This window comes from Trichomycterus rosablanca, chromosome 24 (assembly GCF_030014385.1).
Source record: "Trichomycterus rosablanca isolate fTriRos1 chromosome 24, fTriRos1.hap1, whole genome shotgun sequence".
Lineage (NCBI taxonomy): Eukaryota > Metazoa > Chordata > Actinopteri > Siluriformes > Trichomycteridae > Trichomycterus > Trichomycterus rosablanca.
The window spans coordinates 15,860,187-15,882,019 of NC_086011.1; the positions used below are offsets into that span (position 1 = coordinate 15,860,187).

Consider the following 21,833-nt stretch of genomic DNA (forward strand, 5'->3'; position numbering starts at 1 on the left):
GACTGTATATCTGCAAATGCATAACAGGTATGAATATGCTATACAGTTACATGGACAAATGTATGTGGACACCTGACCATGAGCTTGATGGACATGTCATTTTAAAAACAAATTGTAAAAAATAAAATTAAGTGACCTGTGTGATCTCTTCAGCTTAGCAGCAGCCACTTCTCTGTGAAGGCTTCTTACAAGACTGTGAAGTATGTCTGTGGGAATTTGTACCCATTCAGTCAAAAGATAGAATGCCTTGTGTGTACAGTACAATGAAATAGTTTTTTCACATATCCCAGCTTGTTTTGAAGCTGGGGTCAAAGCACAGGGTCTGCCATTGTACAGCCCGACAGTGGCTGAATGGGAGAGATGGGATTTGAACTCTCAACCTTTCAATTGATGTCAAAAGCTCTACCCACTAGCTACCTGGTAGATGACAGCATTTGGATGGCTGGGCGCTGATGTTGGTCATGAAAGCCCTAATTGATGTTCCGGTTCATTCCAGAGCTGTCCAGTAAAGCTGAGGTGCAGAACACTGGAGTTTCTTTAAACCGAGCTTTTCTTTATGTCTTTATAGAGCTTGTACAGTCATTCTGGAACAGGAAAGGGCCTTCCCTAAACTGTTGCTGCATCATTGGAAGTTGGAAGCATGTAATTTCCTTTGTATAATTGATTTATCACACCTGTTAGCAACTGTTGTGGCCCAGACATATGACTTCAGTAATTAAAAAGTGTGTCCCAATACTTTTTGTCCATATAGTGTACATACACAGTCTCGTATCTTGAAACTTTTGCACAAAATGGGATGAGAGATGATAATAAGCGGTAGATAGCTAGTCTTTGAACACAGACCTGTAAAGAAAAATCCTAAAAAAAGACTGTAAAGACTATTCTGCTTGGCTAATTTACTCACCGTGGTGCACGACTCCTCTCAGACCATGGATTATAGGGTCCACAGCGGGGTTGTCCTTCTGCCCAACCTGACAGACACACAGAAAAGAATTAAACAATGAGACAGTCAGCGAGGTGCCTGAAGTAAAATTGCTATTCATTTTCACTTCGGGTACATCATCGGAACTGGCCCAGACAGAAACCAGGCAGTTTTTGTTCCGAGCGTTTCTTATTATCAATATTATTTTTGAAATCCTATTTTCCACCAATTTGTGTATGTTCAATTTCCTTCTGCACTCTGGCGGCCCTTCATGCCTCGTATTTACGCCGGCCAGTGGCAGATTTATACAGACAGCCTTAGCATGTATGAAAGATAATTGTGTTTGTTTAGCGCCAGGACACACACCATCATCCATCCAAAACTATTTGGTTTATCAATCTAAATGGAAAAATGAGCAATTATATGGACAGACTCTCTTTTGCAAATTTAGATGTTTTTCAAAAGATTTATGAGTGTGTCTGTGGAGGTTTGTGGAAACAATGGTGGATGACTGACTCAATCATCAATAATCAACATTTCGATTCATCCCAATGGTGTTTAGAGTTCTTTCATGCCAACTCTTTGAGCTATGTCTATTTATTTGTGTACATGAACGTGATCATGCTGAAACAAGAACAAACTTAGCTGGAAACTACTAGAAAAAAGATAAAAGCAAGTTCTTTATTTCATATAATAAAAACTAAACTTTTAAAACTTAGCAGTGTAAGTGAATGAAACATCTACTGTACAGGAAGAGCAATTATATAGTCCACTTGAAAAACCAAAGCTGCTACAAAATGAGGTGTTTTTATATTATGTCTGTGTGTCTGTGAATCTCAGACAGAAAAACTGGAAAAAAAATGTCCCAGCTGTGAACGTGGAAGAATAATACAATCAAACAAAAAAGAAACCAGAACAAACAGTGCTGATTGTGTTTGCTATTAGCGTGGTCTGATGTGACTGAATGACGTTAAGGCTCGGAGTTGTTGTCAGAGTGGCTAACCGGAGGACTCGTTTCTTAGAATTACGGCTATGTCTTTGGAGTTTGCAACACAAACACCCACGTACGCCTTCACACATGGAGAAACGATTATGCCACTTGGTACAAAAAGGTTAGTAGCTGCCGTGCCTGATTTTTTCGTGAATTCTGTGAATCCGGAGGAACCGGGGACAGAAAGCTAGAGTTTATAAACCGTTACACACTGATGAGCCAAAACAGTTTGATATCCGAGACAAACCCAGGGTCTGTCCGGAAACCTAGTGATCTCTCTACATGGACGAATTTTAAATCATCCTACACTCTCAAGAAGAGGGCATGTCTAAATTCTTAGATACCTTAAAATGCTGCCTACTGAGGTGCCTTATTTAGAAGCAATAATCTGACTGAATAATGAGGGAGCATAATCACTGTCTTAAGTAGTGCGTCTAAATAATCTGCCTTATGAGTTTGATGTCTTTTCAGAATCCTCTCTACTGAGGCAGCTGCCCAGGTAGGCAGTAGGCAGCTCACTAGGTTTTCGAACAGACCACCAGTCTTTATCAAGTTGATGAGGATGGCCAAGCATGTGTGGCACCAGGATGAACTGTAGGACCAAAGCTAAAGAATCTGCTGCTAACGCCCTGCCACCAGCTACCACAGGACTACTTTAAATGTCTTGTGAATTCCATGTGTCGGCAGGTCAGAGCCTTTTTGGCAGCATATTTGCTTGGTGGTCCTAATGTTTTGGTTCATCAGTGTACTCTAACCCTAAAATCATCTCTGTCACATAAATGCAAAGCAATTACTAATCCATACATACCACAACTGTTTCAACAGATTTGATTCATTCTGTTATTAGCATTAGCTTCGTATTCATTATCACAAAGGAATTAGTTACTGTGGCAATAATGTCTAAAACCTGATGTTTACAAAGCAGCCAGTGAACTGTGAACTGAACTGAGCTGCTAAATGGAGGGACCGAGAGAACGCGAGAGAAAAGGAAACAACGTTTTTATAATCGTCCGTATGTGGATTAAATGACAGACTGAAAAGAATTGTAATTACCGCTCATGAACATGTAAGAAAAAACACAGTTCAGCGAGGCAGAAGGAAAATCTGTGCAGCTTGTGTTTTTGTGTATCTGTCTGAAGCAACAGCGGCGGCGGCGACCAACAGGAGACAGAATTTGACAGAAAGCACCCATGGGTCAGGACTATTGTTGAGATGCATGTGTCACTGAATGTTTGTTCACGTTTTGTTCCAGAGAGGAAGCCAGCAGCGTCGGAGGCACGTTTAACCGCTGCTCCTGGGAGGCAGGAGTGGAAAACGCTTCAGACACGTCCGCCGGCCCACGCCTGGATCTGTTATTTTTCTGTCCGTCTCTCTCTCAGATTCCCTTCCTGTTTCTGCTTTCTTTCTCGCTATAAATCAGCTTCAGCTCCGAAGCTCCCGTCTCTGCTCGGACCATTCAGGATGGGACTTGAAGAGAAGCTACGTGGTGGCTGCTGACAGAAAGGCTGGAAACAAGTCAGAGCTGGAAAACCATGCTGAAGATCTCAAACGTGCAGCGCTGTCATTAGAAACTGATGGGCTTAAAAAAACAACAAATTTTTTTTTTATTTATGTACTCAAGGTTTTAATTAAATACTAAAAACTTAGAGACGAGGATAAGCTACCAGTGGCAATTATCATAGCCAATTTATTTTACTTAAGATTTAATATCATAATAATGTGGTCAAAATCAGAACTCTAATCTGTCTGGGTCAAAAACTGTTGAAGAAAGCAGGCTGTAGCGTTCGGGTGGTGCAGCGGCTTAACGTGCTCGCCCGCCACCGCTGAGATCTCAAGTTCTAAAGTTCTAATCCCATGTGGTGCTACTGACCTAGCCTGGCACCCATAACAGGAATATTTGGCTGTGCCTGAAGGACGGAACAGGTCGAATTCATTCCTGCTGTACAACTGCGGCGTCTGCTGAGATGGATGTTCTGGAGGGCATAACGTGGCTCTCCGTACGTGATTCTGGTCTCTGTGAGACTCCATTGCTGCGGGTGAATTCGAGGGAGCGCTGAGCTGTCAAGTTCTGGCAGTGCCTGAGGGAGGGAGGAAACTGGGTTCCTGATCGCTGCTGCACAAAGGCAACAGGTTAAGGGGCCTGCACAACTGGTCGATGATTCAGGGCTGCATAGCATGACTCTGTACGCCATACGGCTCTCCGGCAGGTGAAAAGACGTGACCTGAGATGGCACAAGTGTTAAGAGGAACGGGTGATATTAGTCTGCAGCTCTCCTCAGGCAGCGCAGTGATGGTGCATTCGGAAATTGGAACAAATTGGGAGAAATTGGGGAAATAATTTTGCAATCATTTGCAGGGGGTCTCCAGCCCCCTCTTCTAATGTGAATATCAGCCACCGGGTGCTTCATGTTCATCAAACACCTTCGTTTTCTGCTATTGGTTAATCATTCCTAGTTACAATTTCACTTCATTTTAGAAATTTGAGTTTAATAACAGAAAAATGACTCCCCGGATCCAGCAACATCTCTCCAACACACACACACACACACACACACTATACTGTAGATTCACTATTCCGACCACACTGTTGAGAATTATTTAGGCTGTAGTGTTACACAACATCTGAATTCCCAGAACACTCTCCTCTCCGAAGCAAAACAAAACCATCCCGTTTTCAGCGAGCCAGCTCCTGCCCTGTTCTCCTTCTGCTTTACCCAGAATCCCTAGCATCTGCCTACAATCAGGTAGCGTAGCCAGGGCTTTCTGACCTCCCCGAGCAAACACACCCACCCACGCAGTGAGAACAGGCTAAAGGAAGCATGCCAAAGGTGGGAAAGAGGAAACTGAGAACATAAACGCAGAGAAAAGCAGCAGTTACGGCAGATTTCTGCTGGAAATATTTCACAAACAAAATGCTGGATTTGGCCAAAAGTATGTGGACACCCTTCTGAATAACGTTTTTGCAGGCAGTATTTCACAACAAAAATGCTTGAAGTATGTGGACATCCTTCAATATGTTGAGCTTAGGTGTTTTAGCCAGGATGGATGGATGGATGGATGGATGGATGGATGGATGGATAGATGGTGGCTACTAGGGGTGGGTTTATAAAATCGATTTTTCGATTCGAATCGATCTTTATTTGAATGATCCGATATCGATTCATATAAACGCGAGATCGATCTTTTAAATGAGCCCCTTTTTACGGTGTACACGGAAATCTGTTACCTTCTTTAATCTCGCGTGACCAGCCGCTGTTTTTTCGTGCAACGAGATCTGACCTGCACATCAGTTCAGCATGGCAGAAGCTCCAGTAATGCCTGGTTCACACTACATGATTTCTGCCCTGATTTTCGGCGACTGGTCTGCGCTAGATTTGCCGGCTCGGGAGCAACTCGGCTCTTAATCAATGTGAAACAGCGAGGGGAAACACACGGGAGAGGTTGTAAACAAGTGGAGCAGGGGCGTAATATAGTTATCGTTCTCTACAAAACAAAATATTTATTAACCTCCAACTTCAGAACAATCCCTGTTGGCCGTGTTGCCAAATCCACTCAGATTCCTTTATTTTTTTCTCTTTGATATTACGCTGCTCATCAGCGCACAAACTTTGATCGCTCGCTACTTGTTGGAGTGTATTTTAGGACGTGGTTTCATTAAACACCTCGTCACTTCTCACGTGTGTTTTTGTGACAAAACATAGTTTGGGAGACCAGACAGACTCATCTGAGATTCCTCCTGGTGATAGATGGTGTAGATGTGAAACCCCCTCATCACCCATCAGTCGTGCAGTGTGAACTGTACAGCGACCCGGCAAATCAGAAAGTTGTGTAGTGTGAACTTGGCATAAGCTGTGCAACAGCCAGGTGTGTGTTTACATTAAATATACACTGTTGTAGCGTGTCAGACATATAAAATAATAATACTTTTTTTTTTTTAATGTTACTGTTTTTTGTTGTGGATTACTTATTTATGTAAAAACAAATATTTTTAATAATGAGTGTTATTTGTACAATTATCACATTCGTTCTCTGTACATCTGTACATATTTAAACAAAACCTGTTAATGTAACTCAAATATGCCTAAATGTGTTGAATCGAAATTGAATCGAAAATCGAATTGAAAATCGAAGATCGAAGATGGAATCGAATCGGGACCGTGTGAATCGGAATCGAATCGATCCAGGAAATTAGTGGCGATACCCAGCCCTAGTGGCTACAGTTTAGGACTGGCCCTGATCTGTTCCATGATGACTGTACCCATGTGCACAAAGCAAGCCCCATAAAGACATGGTTTATATAGTGTAGAGGATCTTCAGTGGCTTGCACGGAGCTGACCTAAACCCTACTGACCTGTCGGCTTCTTTCATAATGTTTGTGAAATAAACAGGAATGGGAATGCAATTATTTTTTAGCCCCGAATTATTGATGATTTTTGATTATCTAGTATTAAGTCCTGACCCCATTTTTTAGTTTAGTTTGTTTTTGTCACACATTTATCTCAGAACATAAAGGACAAGACAATTCTTGTCTTGTCTACCTTCTTGTTCTCCCAATTTAGCATAGCCAATCTGCTGCTGGGGAGCCCGACGGCGTCCAAGAAGGGTGTTTAGTCGCCTGCCACACTTCCTCCGATGTGTGTGCAGTCCACCATTCCCTTCTTATTTTCCTATACTTCGGTGGATTTGCGTGTGAGGTCGGCTTTGGTTATGAAGAGCCACGCCCCAATCTCTGCGCTCCTCCGCTTTCTGTACAGGCGCCCTGGGAAACCAAGGTCCTTACACAGGGTCGAAAACCCCACCCCTTAGTTCGGTCTTTCCCATCCAGCAGACTGGAAGCCAATTTTTGTCTGCTGCAGGCATTAACCACTTGTGCCTGCTAGAGGGCGCCCAGACGACTGGTAGCAGGGCAGAGATTCAAACCTGGGAGCTCAGAATCTCGGCACTGGTGAGTTAGCGGATTATCCCGCTGCGCCACCTGGGCGCCCAGACAAGACAAGACAACTTTAATAAACATAAAATAGAGCAAAAACTTATATAACAACAATAACAACAATAACACTGTTACTGCTCAGTACTTTTTAAATGATGGAATCATGAAAGTTGAATGTTTAAAGATTAGCAGGGTGTGCAGCTGCTTTGTTGTATGTTTGGTGTTTTGTGACTTCTAGTCCATTTAAATTCATCAGGCTCTTACTGTGGTTCGGTGAAGTCCTATAGACCATAGTCCTATAGTGCCATAAATTCAATCAGCTGCTGAACAGGGGCGGCACTGTCCACAGTCCATGAAGACATGGGTTGTGACAGTGTTCGCTCGAAGGTTGTTACAGCAGTAGCAGAAGCTTCTTTCCTTCTACTGCACTTTTGGCAATGGCTGCCTGCAGCATTGTTAGGACTCTGAACTTGTGATCTTCCTCCAAGAAACACATCAAAACGCCATTGCCGTGCCATTTGGGAGCCTGACAAGCTCATCTTTCTGATGTGAAGTCAGTGCTCTCCTGATACCAGAGACCATCTGCTACACACGCACCTGGATATTCTTTCACTGGCAAAAAATAAATGCCTTCCGTTTTTTTTCTCGCATCAACTCGCAACTAAAAATATCAGAAGAACATGAGAAGTTTCATGCAAATACAGAGTGACTATTACTATAGTAATTATTCAACTGCAGTAAAATAACCGGTCAGAGGGCTGTGACTTCTGAACCACTGATTTCAGGATTATCAACAATTTTTTAAAAATGCTGATTTCAAGCCAGCACCAGTTATTCAAAATCTGATCATTAAAATCCACTTTAATCAAGTAACAAGTTTATGCGCTTTCAGAGGAAATGAGTGCACTGAGTTAAAAACTCCACGGTAACCAGGCTAACCCTGAGTGTGGGCCGCAGTGCAGATCTGAAAGAGGCACGGCTCCAAATAACGCTGGCCAAGAATTGTAGAGCATGGAGCAGGTTGTGCATACAAATTCTGAGGGCAAAACTAAGAATGAGTCCACTTTGTCTGAACGGATTTACTTACTATATTTTAGTTTTATATATGTTCTCCCTTTTTCTCCCGACTTTTAGCGTATCCAATTACCTGATTGCATTACGCTTCCTCTACACTGATGCCAATCTCTGCCCTGATTGAGGAGAGCGAGACTGACACATGCCCCCTCCGACACGTGTGCGGTAGCCGACTGCATCTTTTCACCTGCATGAGGCGAGTTCATAAGTGGATCAGATTTGTGTACGGAGAGCCACACCCTGATCGATGCATTATCCCTCAATTATGTGCAGGTGCCATCAATCAGCCAGCAGAGGTCGCAACTGCATCTGGTATGAGGTCCCTATCCGGCTCCCTCCCTGTATGAACAACAGCCAAGCGTTGTTCATGTAGCCGCCCAGCCCAGCCGGATGGCAGAGCTGAGTTTCAAACCGACAAGTTTTACTGCTGCGCCACCTGAGCGCCCTTTATTGGGATTTTAACGTCATGTTTGACACACTTTGATTACATTCATGACAGGACAGGTGGTTACTGGTTACACAAGATTCATCAGTTCAAGTTTAATGTCAAACACAGTCATGGACAATTTTGTATCTCCAGCGAATCTGACTGCACGTCTTCTACTGTGGGAACATTTATAGGATAACATTTTATAGGATTCCCCATCCTGTGTCTTCCCTCCCTCAGACGCAGCCAACGGCAAATCTGGGCACCAGCCAGGACTTGGACTCTACACTGGAGTTTTGGCGGTGGTGAGAATATTAGATTTCTGTACCACCTGAGTGCTCAGTGCTTCTTCATACCAGAAATGTACAAAAAGAATTTTAGAAGAATCTGACAACCTTAACACTCACACACACAGACACACACACACACACACACACACACACACACACACCGTGTGATGAGCTAGCTGACAGGAGCATGCAGAATAGCAAAAAGAGAAAAGTAAAAGCAGAGGTGAGATACGGTGTCGGCTGAGGAGCAAAACATCAATCACAGCGCGGGTCTGCAATCAAAGCGTGCACTCTCGAACCCCGCTCTCTCAAATGTCATCTCTCTTCCAGTTCTCTCTCTCTTTCTCACACTCCATCAAAACCTTTCTCACTTCTCTCACCTCCATGTCTTAAAGTTCATCTTTCTTTCTGTGTGTGTGTGTGTGTGTGTGTGTGTGTGTGGTGTATTGTTAAAGCCTTCTGTGTCATTGTTTTTATCTGTCTAACAGCACCTTTGAGTTCCAGATCTTCGGGTTATCACAGCCAGGCTGCGTTGACAACGTTACAAAAGCTCTCTCTCTCTCTCTCTCTCTCACACACACACACACACACATACACACCCAATTTGGAGGGCTTGACGTGTACAGGCTTATTAACCCTCAGCACAGAAGAGGGCTTTTACTGTGTCTTTTTTTGTAATTACAGTGACAAGGCAGAGAAACTAAGCTTGAGATGCTGTGTGTGTGTGTGTGTGTGTGTGTTGTTTTTGTTCTTCTGGTGTTCATTTTGATCCTTCCACAACACAATCAGAAGAAAAGATAAAAGCTCTAACCTGGAAGAAGACGGACATGGCGGCGATGACCCGCTTCTCCCTGATGGCTGCGTTCAGGCTGTCGAAGTCATCAGAGTTGTACATGTAGATCTGCATCTGTGTGAGAAACACCATTGGGGGCGGGGGTTTTTGGGGTATTGGCGGGGATGAGAAAGACAATGTTAACACCATATATGCAAAACTGACATTATATCATTCTAAATAAACCACCTGTGATTTACAGTGATTTAACACCAGTGTGGATTCAGGGGTGAGAAATAGAGCCACAGTACACACAGTACATGGAATTTTAGAATCAGTGTAAAAGTAACAGTACATCCGTCACAAGGTGGTTTTGGTGAATACCCACACCATGACTGTCCAACCAAGCAGAGGCCTTCCAAATATCAAAACCAAAAAAACTAGCCGAGATCATCTGAATTTGTGAGCCAAGAACAGCCTGAGCCAGCTAAGATGTTAGAAATATCTAAACCACAAATAGTCTCAACCAGGCAGGATCTGAATATCAACACCAGAAACACACTGTCGCTTTTGTTTGTCTTTTTTTAAAACTTCCGTAATTCCTATATCTGAATATCTACACTGAATATCTACTGGTGACTTCTCCACAGAAAACAAAGAGCTGCAGTGAACCTGCGCTCTGAAACAGTCCGAGCTAAACGCCATTAGTTGGGTGTGTCTAATGGAGTGGCTGAGTGAACGTTGGTGGTCTGGCTGTGTGAAGAGTCTGACGTCTGGCGGTCCTTTCTTTGCGCTGATGGAATAACTGGCGAGTGATCGGAGCAGACAAACCCTTTTAAACTCTCACTGGTCTAAATTGGCATCGACAGCGTGCATGTCTCGATCAATAGCATTGCTGTTAAAATAGAAAAAAAAGCCTGATCTCGGTGGACAGGTCTCCGGACTGTGGCGTTAGATAACCAGGCTCAGAAAGGCCTCTCGGAGAGGATGAGTGTGTGGAATGGGGGGGGGAGTCTGAGGGAGAACGAGGACACGGTGTGAGCTTGAAGCGAAGCAGTGAAAAAGAGGATGATTTAAGCCTCTTAAGGAAGTCACCACTTGAGCGGAACACATTGGGATCTATTGATTTTGATGCGAGGGGATTTTTCAATTCCGTGTAAAAAAAAAAAAAAGCCGAGCCGGTCTCCCCATGACATCATCGGCCTCAACGGTACGCCGCAGCCAATCGGAGACGCTCTGAGGGTCGGTTGTTATGGTGACGGTTTGTATAGAGTCGCCACGGGTATAGCTGCTTGTGCACATCCTGGCAGAGCCCGCATACGTGCGGATTAGGAACACAGCGCGACCCATTTTTCAGCCTCGAGATCCTATAAACGAGTGAGACGAGGCTCTCAGATAATGTGTTCGGGAGGGAATGATGCTCAGTGGATAATCAAAAGCAGCGGCCGCACAGAGAGAGAGATAAAGAGATGTACACATATAGAAAGAACATAAACAGATAGGTATTTAACCCCTGCTGATCCAGGTAAGAACACAGCGTCTCGCGCCAACACAAATGTAAAGAATCCGCCGAATGAAGTGGATCCTGCTTATTTGGATCACACTGTCGCTTTTGTCCGCCTCACACTTTTTCACACTTCCGTAATCCCTACAGAAAGTCCGTCCCGTGAGCGGCTTTGATCCGTTTCAGTCTGGAGCCCTGCCCGCTTTTCCTAGCATGGATCGGTCGATGCGTCCGCAGGAATCCCGAAAGCTCCCATCGATGGTGTCAGGATCCCCGCGACTTTGATTAATGACGGTAATATTTGAGCCCTGTTGCAGCGCGAGCATGGTTTTATAAAGAATAGTGGCAGCATATCCGGGTGCTCCATATCTTAACCTTTTCGTTCGCATGGATTAGAAGTTCATTGGCATTCAGGCGGGAGGAGGAATGACGGGCGCTGACGTGCTGTCCATAAGAACGAGCGCCGGACGTCGGACGCTGAATCACAAACAAACCGGCGTTGTCGGATGGGCGTGAAACAGACAGTGCGGAACAACGTGCGTTTTTAGATAAGAGAAGAAAAATCGAAACCATAGTTTCTGCTCTTTCTTTTATATTTAGTCTTTATTTCAAAGGCGCTTTTGAAGTTCTTAAATCATTAAAATGAACTTTGTCGAATAATTACAAGTTTGTCTAAGAAAATAATCTCTCCACTATCATTAAAAATGAAATCAGTTAGTTCTGTACATACAAGTTCAATTTGTTTCCAACGAAGTCCAACAAAATTAGTCCAGGCATCCAGCATTCTAGTTAGCCTACAGCATATAGCTGAAATGCATGAAATCAAGTTTATAAATTCCACATATCATGCTCGACTACTGTACCGTCACTCACAGCGTAGGATCCTGTACGAACCTTATGCGCTGCCACCATTTAAAATTCCGTCACAATGTTATATTTTGCACTTATTAAAACAAATTTTAAACAATGGACAGGGACGTTTGCACCTTTAAAAGTTCTCAAGTTGAAGGTTCGTGTATAAACTGTATATACTGAGGACATGACCATGTCTGTCTACCTACCAATAACAGCTGACAGTCAAGGAGCTTGAAATGTCATCTTCCTCCAGTCTGGCTTTGTCCCAAACCAGGTACAACTAGATTAAAAAGTTTGTCAAACTAGTGCACTACCAGGGTGCTATTGGGACAGATTTACTGTGCAGTGCATCATTCAGCATCTCAGTTCTAGCAGGCTCTTTTACCCAAAGTGACTTACAGTACTGTGACAGTGTATTGTCTAAGCAATTGAAGGTTAAGGGCCTTGCTCAAGGGTCCAACAGTGACAACCTGGCAGTGGTAGGGCTTGAACCAGCAGCCTTTTGATTACTAGTCCAGTACCTTGACCACTAGGCTTCATAAAAGATGTCACTCTATTATTAATACCATTTGTTTTTAAAACAGGATGTCCTACAGGCTCATGGTCAGGTGTCCAAATACTTTTACCCATATAGTGAACTTTATAATGCTGTACAGTCAGTATTTTGACTCTCTGGATTAAGTAGTGCACTGGGTAGTAAAACTGGTGCAGTTTTGGACCTGGAATCCGACTCTCCTGAAGCTGTTTCGCTCTGTGTTCAGATGACCTCACTGGACACAGAAACCTGTGCAAATATGCAGAGGGATTTAAAGAGGAGAAGCAGTTTTCTTTAAACCCTCGGAGTGAGTGTATCCCATCTCCTTTAGCATAAAGGTCACTCACAGGTGTCGAAAATCGAAGCGCATTAACATACAGATCACATGGAGGCTGTTTCAGTTACACATATCACTCACACACACACTCTTGTTTATATGTGAAAACACACACACACACACACACACACACACACACACACACACACACAAACAATCTATTCTAATACTGGCTAAGGCGCTTGGGCAAACAGATGCTGCATTCGCAACAACCCAAAATCCATGCTTTAGAGGAGAGGTAGACAAAACACGTCCTCCTCCGCTGTAACCAATTTCATGCTCGCTATTTAAACGTGTCTCCACCGCGGGATCGTCCTCTAACCGCATCAATCGTTCTACAGTCCTGTAAACACACGAATTACATGAGGATAAGACAAGCCGCTTATACAGCCAGGGAGGAAAACAGGACGAGTCAAATCTGACAGGGACGGAGGGGGTGCAGCTTGTAAATCTGCCAGCATTTTTTCCCCAAAATCATTTGGCTGTCATTGGAAATTTTGGCAAGACTGTGCGGCCAAAAGTATGCAGCTAACCATGAAAAGCTCCCTCTTATTGGAGGAAAAGGCTCGTCTCATCAAAACAGCTCTGACCTGGCAAGACATGGGGTCTGTCCGAAAACCTAGTGCATACATGCATCCTGTCCGGCAAGATCTTTTGAGACGAGCATTCGTCCAAGAACCTGAGAGAAGCACATGTCGCTTTTGTGGACCCACAGAGCAGCTCACAGAGCAGCCAGAGCCCTGAGACAACACCATGATCTAGAGCAGGGGTGTCAAACTCATTTTCACCGAGGGCCACATCAGCATTATTGTAACGTATCCTGCTGTGATTGCAGTCACATTGCTGTTTTTCTTGGAGGCTGAATTCTGCATTTATATTGTCCTACTTTACCACAGACACGGCCTCATAATACAAGAGACGCACCGGTTTCTCTTCCTGAAGCACAAACTTGTTTTCACTTTCATAAAATTTCCTCCTTATGCTTCATTTTCTTAATTATCTTCTTGTACATTGTAGGATCATGTGTAAATATGTGTAACATCATCTACTGGTGGGATGTGTCACTTTGCAGGTCACAAAATCAGCCTGCATTTTGAAAGATGCAGTTTGTTTAGGATTTTACAGTGTATTTTTAAGACAATCATTCTGCCCTCACTAATAGTTTATCCCCCTTTCTCAGCTAGACAGACAGACAGACAGACAGACAGACAGCTCCCTTCAGAATACAGTCGGTTTATTTGATCGCCAGCTGTGTGATACACTGTGTGCATCAAAATGAAGTAAAAATACAAACAATAAAAACAATAAAGAACTTAATACAGTACAAGCACACAGCTGTAGTCAAGTGTTACATCTGGTACAATATGAGATTTAACCAAACGTAAAATAGCGCTAACGAGTTAGCATTTAGTGTAAAGATACTAATTGCTATAGTAACGGTAACAATTGTATTTAATTACGGTAAATTTGTAACTAAAGCGCTGTGATATACTCACTAAACATTTACTAACAACTGAGAATATAAACGCCACTACTTACAGACGATGCTTTGGTATTATACTGCAAGATAATTATCTGTATTTATTTATTATTGTTTACGTTACTGACTACGCTACTTCGTGTTCTTTTGCAGTAAAAGTCACATGGCTACTCAGCGAGGTCAAAGTTAGTTGCCATGACTACGATGTCAACAGTTGAATTTAAAGGCGCAGGAATCCCATAAAATTATAAGTGCGTCTCTGTAACGACTCGAACCATCACAACAATCATACAGTCGTTCAAGCTCTCGCGGGCCACAGAAAATGACGTGGCGGGCCGGATGTGGCCCGCGGGCCGTGAGTTTGACACCCCTGATCTAGAGCAAATGGGTTGAGGAGAAAAATAATAATACTTAAATAAACTTGTACACGAACGACCTTTTGTGGAGGCTTTATGTTACATCTTGGAATCCACAATGGGATCAGATTTTACAAAGGTACCCCTTTTCCACCGATGCGGACTGGTTCTGATTCGCAAACTTGATTTTAAACCGGTTCCATGTGTTTCCACCGACAAAAAGAGGTTCCATGCTTTTTCAAAATGTGGGTCTTTTGAAAGAAAGTTTAAAAAAAAACCCTGATCTAGAGTTCTACCTGGGGCAGGAACGGTTCTATTCATGTAAAGCAAATAAAAAAAAAAAAAAAATGAGACGTCATGACAGCGAGGAAGCTCAATACTGTCGTCTTCTTTCTTTTATTTCAGCCTCAGCCGAACACAAAGGAGAGTGGACGGACCGCGGGGGGTGTCGTCCAAACATGGAATTTACCAGAGAAAAAGCCTTGAGCAGAGATCCTGCTGCTTACTATGAAGAGAGTCCCACGCTTCCACAGTGACAAGGTTCTGACTAAGAATAGCCCGACTTCAGACTAATAGCTCTTCAATGGCGGGTGTCCTTCAGAGGTTTACAAGATCGAAGCGTGCAGAGGAAATCCCCTGGACCCTCGAATTCAAACACAATTCTGATTTTTAAACATTTCCTGCCGTTAGAAATGTGAGAGGACACAAAGGTGTCCACTGTGTCTTTGTGTCACTGCTGAAGGTTCATAGCCAAAAGAGTGTGGACACCTGACCATGAGCTTGCTTGACGTCCAATACCAAAACTAGGGTAATTAATATGTAATATTGAGTTTTCCACCCTTCCCTTTTATAACAGGCTCTATTTAATTGTGAAGACTTCACAAGACTTGGAAGATGTTTGTAGGAATTTGTGGCCATCTAATCAAAACATGTTTCTGATGTTGGATGAGAATGCTTGGCTCGCAATCAGCAGGTGGGTCTGGTTTTCCCCAGAATCACTGGACAGGATACCATGGCCGAAGACACAACCAATCATGTCTGTATCCCAACAGACCTGCTGGGAATTTCAACCCTGAATGCAGGTGACCATATTTCACCACCCAAGCACCTCTAGACCCAATTTTTTTTACATTAGTAAACTATTTTACGAAGCTTCTCTGCCCAACCAGTGAAAACAAAAGAGCTACTGGGCTTTTTTATATAAATATTAATAAAGAGCTGGAAACCATGCCAGCAGCAAACAAGCCTTTCCCCAGACAGGCCTGAGTTAAAAATCACAAGATAAAGTATTTATGAAATCTCAATCCCTTGTTCATCACAGGTGGCTTTAAAATGGAAATGGTAGCGCTCGGGCGCGAGAGGGAAACAGAGAAGTAATTATTGCTCGGTGTGCATAAAACATGCTCTGCTCGAGCGAGCAGGGACCGAGTCTATTTGTCTGGCGAGCTGTGTACCATTCAGATCAGTCCCCGCTCCGTCTTGTATGTTAATTACGCTGCGACGGGGAGCGTTTAAATCCCATTCCGAACGGGAGACTGCTGTGGCCTGTGTGTTAACACGGCGATATCGGTGACCGATGATCTGCCTCCTTAATAAACGAGCTGACCATTAGCCGACCTGGCTAATGTATCAGTGATGCCAAGGTCAGAAAGGAAGGTGGATCAAAAATCTGACCAGCTCGGTCATACCAACACTCTCACAAATGCCTCTCACATAAATCTGTCTCGTGAGATCGATACGAGAAGCCAATAAGTGGAGAATGAAAAAAAAGAGCTTAAAAAGTAATGCACATGTGTAATTAATCATACGGGGCCGTACGTGACAAGTTAATGGATCGTCGTTATGAATATTCCTGACGTCCTCGCCGGGGCACGCACGCACACGCCAGCGTGCTCTATATTTCACTCGTTCGTTCCTCGTGGTGTTTAATGTGAGTGACAGGACACGTGTATTGATTTCTGACTTTATCCCTTTAAAACAACAGCTGTCACCAGAAGAGGAAGAAAGAGAGCAAGAGCGAATCAGAGAGAGAGAGGATCGATGGCCACAGGCTCGGGAGACCAGTACCTAAAGATTTCCCATCAGTCTTTGCAACTATGCAACCACCACACACGCACAAACACACATTGAGCCTGGTTCTATTTCTCCACTTTGTGTATTATATATTTGCTTAAATATGTAATATAAAAAATCAACACTATTGCTGGCACTTAAACATCGAAACATCAACAATGAGGTCACGTTGGTTACCCCCCCCCCCCCCCCCCCCATTTTAATATGGCATGAAAATCAAACACATTGCTTTGTTTTCACCCAATCCCACTTCAGCCATTCATAATTTTCCACCACAGTTTCTCTGCAGCTTTCACAACCTCCACGCTGTGAGAGTCCGCTGCTGGCTGGTGGAAAGAAGAGCCTGATGGCTTAACCATGTCCAATGTTGACATTGAATGAAATGGAAAATCAAATAAAAAAATGAATACATGTAAAAAATGTGTCGATTTCATACATGAACGTTTCCCTTGAGACTGTAAAACCATGTGGTAATACACTAGCACACCAGCGCTGAGATTCTGAGCTCCGTAGTTCGAATCTTGGCTCTGCTACCGGTCGTCTGGGCGCCTCTAGCAGGCACGATTGGCAAACGCCTGCAGCAGACAAAACTGGCCTCCAGTCTGCTGGGTGGGAAAGACTGGAATAAGGGTTGGAGTTATCAACACTGTGTAAGGACCTTGGTTGCCCAGGGTGCCTGTACAGATCCGTACTCGCAAATCCACCAAAGTATGGGTGAATAAGAAGGGATTGGTGGACTGCGCACACGTCGAGGGAGGGAGTGTGTGTCAGGCGAATATACACACTCCTTGGACGCCGTTGGAGTCCCCAGCAGTGGATTGGCTACTCTAAACCGGGAAAAAAGGGGAAATAAGTCGGAGCTGCAATACTTTACAGTCAAATCTCTCGCACTTACATGCACTGATATTGATGCTGGGTTCCGACAAACAGCACGGCCTCGGAATGCTAATATCATGAAAATGCAGCCACAGTACTGTAGCCTGACAAGTAAACACGGCTGAGCTAAAGAGGTAGCTTTTCTCAATCCCTTATACATAATTTCATTTTAAAAAAGGTCTTTCGGTTGCCTTTAAACATCCACCCAGAGCTGCTCTATGCTAATGTTTAGGCAACAGCAGTTTTCCTGTTCTATCTTAAATCCACATGCATGTATCACACACACACACACACACACACACACACACACACACACACACAGTTTTGCAGAGCGAAGCATAAGTTGATTGAGCAGATTTGAAAATGTTTCGCGGAGTTTATTGTTAACTTTAAGACAGCAAAGTGCAGGAGGCAGACACGCGGCCTCTGACACCTGTAATATAAATGGTAATAGCACTGAGCTTTCTCTGAATCCCAAGCAGCGTCTGTCCAAGTTTTAGTTCGGAAAAGTCTCATGAGGGCGAAACACACACACACACACACACACGATTCTCCGACAGGCTATGTGAGCAATGCAATGTGCAAGGAACACTTTACCAAATTGAATTTATCCTTTATTGGCATCACAGCTGCTCCCTCAAGGACTAAAAGCACCCGCCATCACACATCACATGCAAATCACACACAGACACACCCAGTCTCTGACATTCACAAGGGCAGCGAAACAACAACCACCACAAAACCGTATTTCCTTATGGCATGTGTGAGTCTGTTCGAATACCCTGTGAGATGCCTTGCTGCCTACTGCCTACCTCAGTTGAGAGGATTCTAACAAGGCATCGAACTCATGAGGCAGATTATTTAGACGTACTACTTAGACAACGATTACAGTTTAGCTTACTAAGCTAACACAGTTAGCATCAGGCCATTCAAACCAATGGGCTGAGGTGGCACAACCCACCAGCTAATGTCTCATTCTCGTACTAAAAGCCTGAATCTGCAAATAAATCACACCTGTATAATGATACCTTTATACTAATTAAAAATCAATGAGAATTTATTTATTTGCAAAGAACTCTTTGGTGAAAATCTTTGGTGAGAAAAGTTGTGCCGCACTGAATGCTGGTTTTTCCTTCACTGCTAAGGAAGCATCAGACGCTCCCTCGTCATTCACTCAGATTATCACTCAGAATTAAGGCGCCTCAGTAGGCAGCATCTAAGAATTTAGACATGCCTTCTTCTCAGGAGTGTAGGATGACATTAAATGCGTCTATGTTGTGAGATCACTAGGTTTACATACAGACTCTCTGTGTTTTGTGTGTGTGCTATATCAGATGGCAGATGAATAATCAGGACGAGTGTCATGTACAAGTACACACACGTGAGAAAGGTCATATGTCAGGAGCACGATGATCTTCTAAACAGGACAAACAGATCCCACTGAGCCTCAGAGCCACAATCTAAATCTGGAATGTGACAGACGTGCACACACCTCGTCACGACGGATTATAGTGAAGCAACAAAACATGTCTGCAGAGCCAGTAAGGGCCAGGTTCTTAATGTACCGTATCATACCAATAAAAAAGCCATATAGCTATAAGTATTAGGGCATGACTTCTAATTATTGAGGTGCCGTGTCTAATGTCTGATTCAGGTCTCAAGTCATGACTGCAGAATTTCCCTTCCATTCCAGTCTTCGGATTTCTAGTTATGGAAGAAGTTCTCGTCCCTTTACAAGCCAGTTAATTTTATTTACTCCAAGCTTAACCATGTATTACTGTATTGACCCTTATTGACCTTATTTTGCCGTGGTAAATTGCTATGCTAAAAAGTTAAGCACCTACTACAAACCTGAATACACTTAATTTGTTCTCTAGAAGATTCTAGAATATTATTGAATACTGTAGCATTACAGTTCCTGTTCAATGAAACTAAGAGTCCAGTCCAAACCATTAAAAACAGCCCCAGACCATTATTTCTCCCCCATAATACTATACAGCTCAGCCAGGTTACATCCATCCATCAGCTTGCCAGATGGAGAGGAGTGATTTATACACAATTCGATAACAATGCTTGGTGTTGTGTGCAGCTGCTCAGTCGTGGAGACCTTCATGAAGATCCTGAAGAACATGATTTGTTTGGACATTGTTTTAAAAGGCAGGATGCAACATAAAAATAAAGTTAGTACTACGACTGCAGATTGTGTAGCTTTATGGCTGAGCTGTTGTTGCTCCTAAACATTTCTTTAAAAAAACACAGTAGTTACAGTTGATGAACTGGGAAGTGTGGCGTGATTTGGGAAGTAAAGTCACAGTAAAAGTCAATAAGCTCGGCCGCTCAGGTGGCGCAGCAGTAAAACACGCTAGCACACCAGAGCTGGGATTTCGAACCAGCCAGTATACCTTTCCAGTATAACTATAAAATGTAGATTTTTTTGGAAACATACTTTACACACCATAAGCGGCTGTCACATTCTGCAACTAGCAAATAAACAAACTGTTTATTAATGTACAGTTTAAATGTAATATTGCCCTTTTCTAGCCTTATAAAATAACAGGAATGATTATTTTTGTCCTTTCAAGAAAGTGACCAAGAAGCCAATAAGTAAGGTTAAATCCAGCGGGGGCGAATCATAATGCTTCGGCTGAACTGAGTGATCTGGTAACGAACAGCCATCAGCTGCGTCCTCAATCATCTGCTCTTGTGCCTCTGCTCTCTCTCATGAGAGATATACCAAACCGCCTTTATTCTCCTTCGCGGCGCCCTACAAATGGAAAATCAACAAAGAGACATTAAGCACGTCGCATTTCAATTCCGCGGGTATTACTTTCTCATAAAAAACGTGAAAAATATTGCTTTCAAGAAAACAAAAGGGGTCGAGGCGCTATCTGCAACAAGATTATTAAAAATGGTATCGAGCCGGCGAAGAACTGGGACGACATCTATTTGCCCTTTAGGCAGAACTCTGCTCTTAAAGGATGGATGTGTTTTTCAGTGCCGCTGAAGACGGGTGAGGAAATATAACATTATGTTAGCGACCGTGTGCCCCCTCTTCTTCAGGAAAAACACATAATAAACAAGCGGAAATAAAATAAATAAGCAAATAAATAAAACGGGCAGAGCGGGCATGGCAGTCATCAGTTATCTGTGAAGGTTTAATAGAATGTTGCAGTAAAGGGAGAGAGGGGCGAGAGAGACATCGGAAAGAGGAAAAGAAAGCAAAAGAGCGAGAGACATTGACTGATGCAGAGGAAAGGAGAGAGAGAGATTGACTCAGAAAGAGAAAAAAAAAGGGAAACCTTATACCTCGACGTAAGACATAACTAATCTTCCAATTTAAAGGGAGTTTGTTTAGGTGGAGAGCGGGCATAAAAGTGCATCTGTTTAATTTGAAGTTGCAGCTCTAATTCGTTTCCAATCAGTCTTCTAGACCCTTCAGCGATAAAACTGGCAGCATGGCATTATACCGCATTACCAACATTCTGGCTGTGAATAATTCTGGCTGTGCTTCAACCGTCCGTCTCTCAGTTTGTGTAATGGATGTAATCCCTGAGAATTTTACGCCGTCAGGTTCTGCAGGTAAGTGTTTGTGTGTTCTCATTTCCTGGCTAGACTTGGGGACAGTGGTAGTCTGTGAAGACTGTCGGTTCAAATCCAGGCTCTGCTATGCAGCCACTGTTGGGCCCTTAACCCTGCCTTCTCCAGGGGCGCCGGACAATGGCTGACCTTGCGCTCTGACCCCAGCTTCCAAACAAGCTGGGATATGCGTAGAAAGAATTTCATTGTACTGCACATGTGTACACGGTCTATTGTAGACTTTACACAGTCCTAAGTATGTGTGAACCCTTAAGAACCCGTGTCATGTGGTGAAGATCATTTGTTGTCTCCTAGTCCTCCCAGCCTAGAATAACTACTGTAATTAAATCAAACATGGGGGTCATATATTTTGTCCTCTTTGGACCCCTGTTGGGTTAAAAAATACAGGCTAGCTAAGAATAATTCACAGTAATAACGATAGCTGGGTTAATATTAAAGTGGTGTATTACCACAGACTTAATGCAGACTCTTTTCTTACTCAGACAAGGACAGTTGTGTCTGGTGAGTGCCCGACCAGGCTGGTGACACCACCGAGACCCAAACTCGAGTGTTGTTCAAGTGTTAAATGCAGCAGATATGATCAGACCTAAAGACCTGAGTGATTTAATAAGGGTCAAATCGTTATGACCAGATGACTGGGTTGTAGTATCTCTGAAACTGCAAGGGGCAGTCGTAGACTGAGGATAGACAAACCAAAAACCGCCGACAGGTTGCTGGGCAGCCAAGACTCATCTATGCCGAAGGTAGATGAGGATAAAATCTATGGTGTCTGGGACGGGCCAACAGAGGAGCCACTGTGGCTCAACCTGCAGAT

General features: G+C 43.4%; 1 protein-coding gene across 6 annotated transcripts in view; it reads right to left on the reverse strand.

Moving 5' to 3' along the window:
- The window catches only part of ptprga (protein tyrosine phosphatase receptor type Ga), a 246,049-nt gene that overhangs the window by 51,273 nt on the left and 172,943 nt on the right, over positions 1–21,833 (reverse strand). For all 6 annotated transcript variants that reach the window (XM_062986348.1, XM_062986349.1, XM_062986346.1 and 3 more), the window contains 2 exons: positions 9,446–9,541; positions 905–971 (listed from right to left, as the gene is read on the reverse strand). In XM_062986348.1, the coding sequence (XP_062842418.1) occupies positions 905–971; positions 9,446–9,541 (163 nt within the window). The remainder of the gene's footprint in view (positions 1–904; positions 972–9,445; positions 9,542–21,833) is intronic.